Source organism: Metopolophium dirhodum, chromosome 3 (assembly GCF_019925205.1).
Source record: "Metopolophium dirhodum isolate CAU chromosome 3, ASM1992520v1, whole genome shotgun sequence".
Classification (NCBI taxonomy): Eukaryota; Metazoa; Arthropoda; class Insecta; order Hemiptera; family Aphididae; genus Metopolophium; species Metopolophium dirhodum.
In genome coordinates, this window is record NC_083562.1 from 27,740,099 (window position 1) to 27,751,443 (window position 11,345).

Genomic DNA, 11,345 nt, shown 5'->3' on the forward strand with positions numbered 1-11,345 from the left:
GTACATACCTACTGTAACCAAAAAATCACTGATAGTTTTATGATAATAGGTAGGTGAGTACAGTGGCGTCCCTAGACCCTTTTATAGGGGGAGGGCCGAACTTCATACATTATAAATATAAAAATACAGCAATTACAAGGTGTTTTACATGATTTAACTCGGGGTATGTAATGTCATTAGGGCATCCGACATAAGCATAGTTATAGATACAAAAAACAAAGTATAATTAACAGATTAATATTATTTTTATTGATTAGATAAACTATGAAAGTTTTATGAAAAAAAATAGAGGTCATGGGGGGAGACTGCCCCATTCACCCCCCCCCCCCCTGAGGACGCCCCTGGGTGAGTACCAATTTACCTACCTATTATTACTAATATCAACATTAATATAATATAAAATATCCTATAGGCTGACACAGTTTCCGCCCAGAATCGTTTTACGTATACAATGATACATGATACATCATTGAATTCAAAATTAACACACCCATTTAACATCTTCTGTACAGTACCCACTTCCCCACCTATGTTATAATTATTATTTTATTTCTAAATATGTAGTTATATTTCGAGTAATATTTTATACTATTTTTGTGGGCCTGAAAAACATGTTCACAGCATTTTGTTGGAAAATAATGATTTAGAACAGGGTGTTCCAACCTTTTGTAATTAGCAGGCCGATTTACACTTTCATAAAAACACCAGGGACCACCAACAAAAAAAATTATATTATTACCTATTTATATTTTATTTTTATAATGCACAAATTATTAGATTGCAGATTATGTTACTTATATTTAGAATTAATTGATTAATTAATGTGATGATTGGCAATGTTTTTCAGAAGCCAATTTTTCAGTATCAATTTAACACCCTGTGGTGGCTAATATGATGCAAGATTCTAAAGACTAATCCTGAATACGGGTTCTTGAATTAGACTTTATTAAATTCATTGTAGAAAATGCTGATTAACAAATACACGTACTTCCAAATAATGACAAAGTCATATTATGATTTTGTTATAATTAATTTAATTGTTGGGTCCAACAAAAAAAGGCTTCGGGGGCCACATGCGGCCCACCCTGATTTAGAAGATGCTCATACATTTAATAAAAATTAAATATATAAATGGCTAAATATATTTTGATAAATTCAAACTAATTTTTTTCATAAAAGACTATATTATATTATAATAAAAATATGTAAAATAAAAACAAATATTGAAATATATTTCCACACTATAAACACACAAGTATAGTAAGTATGTAACAGTATAATAATATAATATAAAATAGTATATACTTATTTATATTACATTAGGTTAGAGTAATATAATATTTTATCATTGTGCAAATACTCTTGGTGTCAACAATTTTGAGACTTAATACTGTACAAGAAATTAAATGCATTCACCTGAAATTTCAAATAATAAACAGGTACTAAACATATTATTTTTATAAAATACATTTTGAGTACTATAAATTCAAAAATGCTAAAAAATATAAGTAATATGCTGTTTTAGAAATATTGTATTCATTAAAACAAAAAAAAATAAAATAATTTAACTAAAAGAAAATATGTAAGTATGGTTTTTTGTAATTATAAACCTTAATTTAATATTACTATTATTAAATTAATAACACTAATACAACAAATGGAATGAATGAACAACTTGTTTTTGTGTGAAAATAAATCATAAATAAGAATATAATTAATAAAAACAAAGATTATAATATAATTTTAACTTTAAATATAATAGTATTTTTACAATTAAAAGCCATTGCATTATCAATTTATTGAGGCTTTGGATACTCACCAAATATATTACCAAAGAATATTAAAAATATATTATACTATACATTTTTTTATTCAAGAATAATCGTCATCATCTTCGTCATCATCAGATAATTCTGCATCAATATTAATGCCCTAAAAATATTTAACAATATTATTATTTTGATATTCAGTCGAGAAAACCATGTCAAATTAAATTACAACTAAAATTTTAGATGATAATAATGAAAAAATTATATCATTGAAAAAAAGTAATAAAAACCAATAAGTGATCATTCTCATGACCTTAAATAACAAGGTTAAAGCAAATTGAACTAAAAATAAAATTAAGTAAATATAATGTATAAAATTTAAAAATCATACTCTTATAACAATTTGAAATGTTGTAAGACTCATCATTATTGTACCTTCAACTATAAATTAAGCATATGGGAAAAAAACATTCAAATTGTACAACTTGTTAGCTCTATTTTTCACAAATGAACAGTACAAGGAACTTTTATTCCGACAATTATACAAAGATGAGTATAGTAGTTTTCATAACTGATATTAGTATAAGCAATGATAACAAAAATATTTTAAAAGTTTTGTATTATTATTTATTTTGGATGTGATTGTCTGTCATCATTGTTAATCAGATTTAACCTCCTCATAATATAATGTTAAAATCTGGAAAATATGATATCCTGAATTTAATCTTTATTTTACATTAAAAGTAATGTATGTTACTTTTACGTTAACTTTTGAAAACAAAAACACAGATCTCTAAAAATAATAATATATCTTATCAACACTATTATGATATTTATGTGTTTTATAGTTCAATTTGTAAAATTTTTTTTTAGTTTCTAGGTACCAAGAAAACTGTTAATAAATTTGATTAGATAAAATGTGTTACCGTTGATTCTATATCATCCAAGTTCATATTTTCTAGCTCTTCTTCTAATTCTTTATCCACATCTTCAAAATCATCTACTATTTTCGTAGGAATTAATGGTGGTGGTAAAATGTTGTCCTCTTGTTTCTTATCTACATCTAAATATTCAAAACAATCATATGAGATATAATATTTAATGACTACATATTTTGTAAGCTCTAAACTTCAAAAAATGATTTTCTGTGCCAATTAGTCGATTAAACAATTATCTGCCATTGACACAGGTTTTCAGTTGAATAAGTAATTTACTATACATACTCTTTAATGTATTCCAAAATATATTTTAAATTCAGAGCTGAAGAACTAGTGATTTTAAATGGCATTAATTTTTATCTGTGTACAATTTTTTAAACAGAAGACTTGATCCAATCTGATCGCGTGTCAATTTTAAATAGCAAATAATAGGTGCTTTTGAGAGGTAATTTTTTGATTTTTGACAAATGCTTGGTGAAAAATAACTGTCAAGAATGGGAAAATGTCGAAAACATAAATTTGTTAAATTAAAATTTTGTTATTTTTCATAATTTTGTAAGTAAATGATTTTTTGATTTTTAACTTATGAAATTTTCACAGAATTCAAATGTTGGCTATTATGGACACATACGATATTGGGGTTCTATTAAAAAAAAAAAGATAATTTTGGATTTTAAACATTGATGGTTATGGACATCATTACATCATATTGTATAGTTTCATGATTTATTTCTTAATATTAATTAAAGAGGATGCAACAAACCCACAACATGGTAAATTCACGTTTCTTAGCTTTAATATTAGAGTGAATTGATTAATTATCAAACTCGAAGGTTAGAACTAAGAGTACTCTGAATACTACTTAGGCTTGTACTTTAGTTTCTTATGATATTAACATTTTTAAGTTAAAAATTATAATATGATCATTCTTAATTTATTCTAATATTTTTACATATTCATAACTTACTTAAAAATTGAAAATCATAAAAAAAAAAAAAAAAAACAATGTAGAAAATGTTCTTACCTATAATCTTAATAATAGACCAATTCATTCTTTTATTAAAGCTGAAAACACAAAATTGGATCTGCTGAATGTTAACGTTCTATTTTTAATAGAACATAATATTTAAGAGAAATAAAATATTATGCGGGTGTGGAATTCTTTTCATTCTTTTCAGCTTGGTATTTAATAATTATTAGTTATTCGTTTATTATAGTGTAATTAATAGATGAATAAAACAATTTTTTTTTTTTTTAATATTGAATAATAATAACTAATAATAAACAAATAACATTTTACTTACAGCTGGCTTGTAAAACTTCAGCTTTAATATTAGCAATTTGTTCATTTAAACTAAAACTCGGTTCTTGAGTTTCAGCTGCTTTCATTTCTTCTAAACAATTTCTTTCATGATTCAACTAAAAATAAATTTAGGCATGTAGAAAAGAATAAATTATGTTTAACTATGTAAATAGCTTACTGGAGTATTAGCATACGCAGCAGCTGGTAATTGCCTTTTCCTTTCAGCTTGTAAATACACTTCTGTTTTTAATGATTCCTGGTAGTGAGGGAATAAGTTTTCATATTCATCTGGATTTGCTAATGATTCACTAGCTTTTACATTAGTTTTACTTAATGAATCTTTCCACAACCCAACAATATATGACATTTTGCTTGGTAAATATGACCGAGCAAAAAATGCTGCTTCTGGCAATCTATCAGTTTCTATTAATAATTGTAAACATTTGTCTAAATCGCCCAACAATAAATAAGACAGAAATGATATATTATTTTTGCCATTTGAGTTAGTACTTTCAGCTAACTTTTTTACCATTTCACTATTACCTAGATAAGATAAATCATTTAGTTTAAAACAATTGAATATAATATAGGAGTAATCAATGCTAATACATACCAGAAGATGTAGCTAACAAAAGTAATCCACCATAATCTTGAGCCTGATGAAGACATTCTTGTGCTAATTCAAGATTAGCTTGTGCGGTAGCTAATTCGGAAAGTTGTCTCCATTTTTGAGGACTAGATGCTTCCTTTGCAAGTAAATGTGCTTTAGCTAAGTCTTGTAATTGGATTGCCAATTCAAATTTATGCTCAACATCTGTTGATACTGACAATGCTTGTTTCTTATAACCCTAAAAATACAATTTTATAATTAAATAGTTAAGCTATTAGTGATTACACTAATTACAAATACATGTATTGTTATGGGTATAATGAAAACATTAACTGGCTAATATAGTTTACTTAAGTAGTTTAGGTGATGACATATACTCCATTCAAATTAAGAAGAAACCTTGGCGGCAACCAGTTATCGTCGGCCGGGGGTCAGGCAACACCCGTTTGCAGTGGCGTGACGAAGGACTTTATTTGAGGCACGTGCCTCAATTTAAAGGGTGGTGGGTGTCTTAGAGACTAAAGGCATTTCACATATTATAATAATTTATTAAGTGTGTACTAAGATTAAGCCAATCTTTCTCAGTTACCATTTACGTAAATACATAATTATTTAAATAAGTATTTATAGTTTATTAATTATATAAATTATTGTGCCTCATAAGTTAATGAAGTTCGCCACACCACTGCCCGTTTGTCACCCCCACCGATCAACCATCTGTTGTTAAGCCATGTCCCTGCGCACAAATCGGCCGCCGAGGTTTCTTTTTAATGTGATTGGAGTAGACAAAATTAATTTTTTAGATTGCCAAGCAACCCAATATTATCTATTGGTGGTTTAAAAATGAAATAAAAATAGTTAACCATAATATTTTTAGGCTTATAAGAACCATAAATTATCTATCGGTAGTTAAATAATGAAATAAAAATAATTAACCATAATATTTTTATGCTTATAAGAACCATAAGTAATCTATCATTTAGTATTCACATTACCTGCTTTTCTAAGAAATGAGCCACACGGGTTCTATATTGGGATGGCACTGATGGTAGTATGCGATCAGCAATTTCAAAATCCTTCCTCATGACTGCGGTTTGGTATTCCAATACAGACAAAAGAAGGCTATAAGAAACAATGTTAAGTTCCTTATCACCTAAGTATAGTCGATTTTCTTTAGCAACATATCCTAAGAGATACATTGTGCGGTCAAGATGAGACACAGTGACAATTTCTCCACCAACATAATAGTTGATACGATTTACACCATTGGTGTATATAAAGCAATCACCAACCCATAGACCAGTTTTCACAACTTCTTGAACTTCTCCTAAAATCTAAAATTTAATTTAAGGCTAATAATAAATATATAATTTAACTATATTTAAGATTTTAAGTAATTTTGTTAACTTACCTCAAAGGCATCTTCAAGGCCATCAGGACTAGCAGCTTCATAATTGGATGCTCTTGCAGCACTAAGTACATTGACGTCAAAACGTAATATAAAGTATGCTTCATCAGTAGCAAGACACACTAATTCTCCAGACTCTGACCAAAATACGTGTTTAGGTTGAGTCTCAATCCTTCGTACTAAGTTACCATTTTCCCAATCATATAAAGCCAACCCAGTAACAGATTTCACACCTAACAAATAACCTCCAAAAATACCATCTGCTCCACCTTCTGGTTTAAAAGATTTTTTTTCTTTAAAATTCTTGAAGACTTTGATTGTAGAAGAATTTTCTCTTATTGCATACTCAGAATCAGAAGACCATACAAAATCCTGAGCGGAGCCAAATGCTTTATTACGTAAAGCCATTGATGTATATATAATATACTCTCCATCACCACATACTACTAAAAATCTACCATTTGGATTATGAGATATTGATTGTGGATAAATTTCACAGCTACCCATATCTTTAACTTGTATGGGTAAACGTTCACCATCTTTGGTTTCGGTTCCTTCTGCTTGAAGCATTGCTTTAAGGTTAGCTTGTTGAATTTCACTATGACGAGCCCAAACAATTTTACCACCATGAACATCCATTGACATTGCTGGCTCTTCACGACCAACTTTAACCATTATACTACCTTCATCATAACTAAGAAATCATAAATTAAAATTACTATTTTGAGTTTTAATTTATAATAGACTTTATAATATATATTAATAAATATATTTACCCTAAAGCTACATTATTAGATCCCCGTAAGCAACAGATTGTCCATACACGTTCTAAACCATAATTCAATGATGATTCTAATCGATAAGTACCAGAATGCCAAATTCTGACTGTACCATCTTCTGATCCAGTTAAAACAATCGGAAGTTCTGGATGGAAACAAACTGAAAAGACAAAAAATAGTTTTAAATTGGAACAACTTGTTAAAACAGTCAATACTGTTTTATTACCAGCTGAAATATTTTGAGCATGGCCTTCTAATGTCTGAACACATGTTTTGTTTTGGTAATCCCAAATTTTAACAAGTCTGTCGTCAGCACCAGATATTAAATAAGGTTTATCTCCAGCATGATAATAGTCAACACAATTCACTCCCTTTTCATGTCCTTCTAAAGTAAAATTTGGAGTTGAAGAACCAAGTTGCCACACTTTAACAGTTCGATCTAACGAAGCACTGGCAAAAGTATTGTTATCTTTAGGGTTAATTATAATCTGCATCACATAATGTGTATGTCCTTCAAAAACTTGTTGACAAGCCCATTGTTTTTCCCAATTCCAGAGTTTTATCAACATGTCATCTATAAACCATACAGAAATTAAATATAAAAATATTTCCTCTATAACGAATGGGAACTATGTATTTTCCATTTCTATACTCTGTTAAAAATAAGACAATGACCTGGCGGCGACCAGTTTTTATTCTGCGACGGTCAGATACCGTTCCCACTATGGCGACGCATCTGGTGCTGCCATGGAACAAAGCCACACCTATGCACACAGGTCAGCTGCCGGGTCATCGTCTTATTTTGAACAGAGTATAGCTTATGGGCTATTGGAGAGAACATAACAGTCCACCCGTACATTTAATACGTACCACTACTAGTAAGTATAAAAGGTTGGGAAGGATGAACAGCAATACTTCGTAAATAATCAGAATGTGCATCTAGTTGATGAACACGCTCCAAAGTGTTATAGTTGATTACACGCAGTTGCATATCATCTGAACCAGTGACAATCCAATTTTTTCGAGCAACAAATCGTGCTGCTCTAACAGGTAGTTCACATACCTAATGTAAAATATTATGAATATCAACAATATATCATATACAATTATATAATATTAATTAATTGGAAAGTCAATAGCTCTAATTCAAAATATTATGCAGTTTTTTTTTTTAATATAATATATGACTAATAACCTTTCTATTAAATTATGGACTATTGGACTAAAAAAAAAACTTTAAAATTTGAAAATAACCATTTTGTAGTTATTTATTTATAATATGGAGAAAAAACAATTTTAAAATTGGTTGAAATTTGAATAATTGATAGCAGCTTATATTTTCAAAAGTATAGCATAATATTGTAAAATTGTAGTGTACAATTTTCGTATAATAATTTCCGCCCCATGCGGAAGAATCTATGATCGCCTATGAATTATATTTGTTATTTTATAATAGTTGAATAGTTCCTTTTTTTAAAAACTATATGTTAAACAGTAAACACTTATAAAAACAATTAATTAACTTTCTAAAATGTTTAGTTTAAAATTATTATCCCCATATTTAAAATAGTTATTATTATAATAAAAACACTTAGAAATTATAAATTATAAATTAATAATTTTTTCAAATATAATAGGTATGGCAATTAACAATTGAATATTGATACTTGAGTTTAATATGTTTATAAAAATATATAAAAAGAAATATGAAGTATAACTAATTAAAACAATTATATTTAGATAATAATTTTTTATTTATAATAATCAAGTATTAATTCATGTTTTTTTTTGCTAAATTTGTATGATAGGATCCATATTTATTTATTTTTCATTATTATATATTATTAAAAAATATTTATTTTAATATTATGAAAGAAATTCAAACATAGATTTATGGTGAAAATTTATTTAAAGTGATAATATATAGACATACCCCATGTGATGTGACACTAATTGTACGACTAAATACCAAGAATTTTAATTTAATATGGAAACAAACTTTTTTTAATGGAACATTAAAAATCACAGAAGTATTAAGATCACTATTATTTAATTAACATTGTATAGGTTTACTTCGTATGATTTAATGAGTGTAGCTGTTTCATGGTTCCATATATGAACAGTTCCATTGTATAATGATGCCAACATCCATGGCTCTTTGGGATGTAGGTCGACGCACTTGACACGATCCGACCGAGCAGTGAGCTTACGCTTTATATCTAAACGTAAAGGCTGGAAAATACCGGACGATTAGATTAAACACAGTATTCAGGAGAAGTCGTAAATGTGTTGTAGCCGAGTCCCGGACAGTTATATCCTACTATTATAGTAGGTACACTCACCATTTTTAAAGTTTTAAAATTAAAGCCTCAGAACATCCAACGGGTCGAGTATCCGTGTGAAGTATTTTATCGTTCAGAGAATAACATATACGGGTTCAAAATATTAAAATTATAATCTGCATTCGTGTAATGAGTGTGTGCGTACCCCGAAATCTGAATGTTGTCGTCGGCAGCAGGCTGCGGTGGTGTCTTATCAGCGTAGAGTACGGTTATCACCGTCGACCGATGATGACGGACGTGTACACAAGCAGTCATACCAATCTTTAGATCATTAACATTGTATATAATGTAAGTGCCAACATAATATTTAAGGATGGGGCTGGGCACGATTTATTAATAGATAATAATTAATATTATAGGGGTTAAACAGGTACGCTGTAAAACATGGAAAATTCATATGAGAACGGTCAACGGTATTTTCCAAGAACCATATTTTTCATGAACACTATTCAACAACACCTTTATTTAATGGAATTATTTTTTCGGAACAATAATACCATTGGATATTTTTATCAGGAAATGATGACAGTATTTCAAACTTTCAGAGTACGGTAAAAACGGAAAATTTTATTATTATAGCAAATTAGCAAAGATTTGTAATTAACAAATAAAGTATTTTACAATAACGTAACGGAACAGTATTTTAGAATACAGTGCACAGATTATAAGATATAATCTATGGTACAAATAGAAAAAAACTTATTGAACAGTTTATTACAGTGCTGTAGCCAGAGGGGTGGCCCCCCGCACCATAGTTTTTTTTGGTTGTCTTATATTATATTATATGCTTGATAAAAATTAAAAACAGAGGCTGTTGAAAGCGAACCATTTTTAAGGAATCGGATATAGGCATGGGTTAATATACTGGATATGCAAAGCACGCCAAAACGCCACCCGACAAACGGTTTATTTTGCGATGTTCTATGTGTTTAAAGTTTGAAGAACCTATTATAGTTTATTACGTTCTTCGTGTAATTGTTCAATGAACTTAATAGGTTATAACGTTTTTCATGTAATTGTTCAAAGAACTTAATAAGTTATGACGCGCCCTGAGCGCCTCATGTCAATTCGTTAAAGAACTTTTAAGATTATAACGTTTTTTTAATTCGCAGGACCATAAACTAAATTAAACAATTGGTTTCGTTTCATTATATTTTGATTTATGAACAACAATAATGTTCTTAACCGTTTTTTTGCCCTGCATATTACAATAATTATTAATAGTGGTAAGTTGTCACAAGGTCGGAGAATCCATGAATCCATCACTATTAGAATAAAGATTATTACATTTTCATTCTGCTTCTCAAACCAAATTATAGTATTTCCTATTTAGCTATAGAGAGCAGTTAAACCTACCTGCAGTTTACCATCACTAGTAAAATCCAAATAAACCAATGCAAATGTCTCCATGCATTAACCAAATCGTCCAAATCCCCGTCCTATGTCTCAAATTCAAAATAACACTTAGGCAGATACTCTTAATCAATTTTATTCCAACAATTAGGTGTAGGTGAACAGTTCAATACGTTACCCAAAAAATTGTAAACAACTTTAAACTTTTAATATTATTCTTTTATTAACTTTTTTGTTTTTTAAATATGGCTTTATTAGAATATTATATATTACAATCTATACACGTGTACAATAAGCAATAGTTGTGGGAGGAAAAGAATGAAAAGAATAAGGAATGACATGGTAGGAAGTCTTGTCCATTTCCTACCTTTTTTTCATTATTATTTCAAATTTTGCGCCAGACACTTCGTTTTGATAATAGTTAATTCATTTTGGTGGCTTTTTGTCGATATATATTTGCTGGATAACTAACAATATTGGACACTAATATACGGTTGATGGTGTGGTACGATGTTTATTTGTCGGGTGGTATTTTGTTGGATTTTGGTGATGGTGTTTTGTCAAATGGTTTTTTGTCGTTATCATGTGGCTTTATGGCGGGTGGTTATTAATTATTGTCGAGTGGCTTTTTGACGATTCATTTGAGTACGATTTTCATTCGCAAATTTATAGTTGGTAGTGTGGTACGATGGTTTTTTGTCGGGTAGCATTTCGTCGGATTTTGCCATTTTGGTGATGGTGTTTTGTCGAATGGGTTTTTGTCGTTATCACGTGGCCTTAATATGTCGGGTGGCTTTTGGAGGTGTCACCCAAAACAATTGTAATACTACTTAGGTACCTACC

At 29.2% G+C, this 11,345-nt stretch overlaps 1 protein-coding gene across 2 annotated transcripts; it reads right to left on the minus strand.

The window, feature by feature from the left end:
• Positions 1-1,211: 1,211 nt before the first annotated feature.
• On the minus strand, positions 1,212-9,330 carry LOC132941375 (coatomer subunit beta'). Of its 2 annotated transcripts, XR_009664157.1 has the most exons (13): positions 9,150-9,330; positions 8,881-9,039; positions 7,678-7,870; positions 7,034-7,381; positions 6,805-6,967; positions 6,032-6,722; positions 5,616-5,954; positions 4,624-4,858; positions 4,189-4,553; positions 4,012-4,126; positions 2,696-2,832; positions 1,820-1,932; positions 1,212-1,416 (listed from the first exon to the last, which is right to left on the minus strand). XR_009664157.1 is itself a non-coding variant. In XM_061009408.1 (12 exons), the coding sequence occupies exons 1-12, from the start codon at positions 9,150-9,152 to the stop codon at positions 1,873-1,875; spliced, it is 2,808 nt and encodes a 935-aa protein (XP_060865391.1). In that variant the 5' UTR covers positions 9,153-9,330; the 3' UTR covers positions 1,481-1,872. The 2 variants fall into 2 exon arrangements, 1 of the variants encoding a protein (XP_060865391.1); XM_061009408.1 differs by lacking the exon at positions 1,212-1,416 and having other exon boundaries at positions 1,481-1,932.
• Between the last annotated feature and the right edge of the window lie 2,015 nt (positions 9,331-11,345).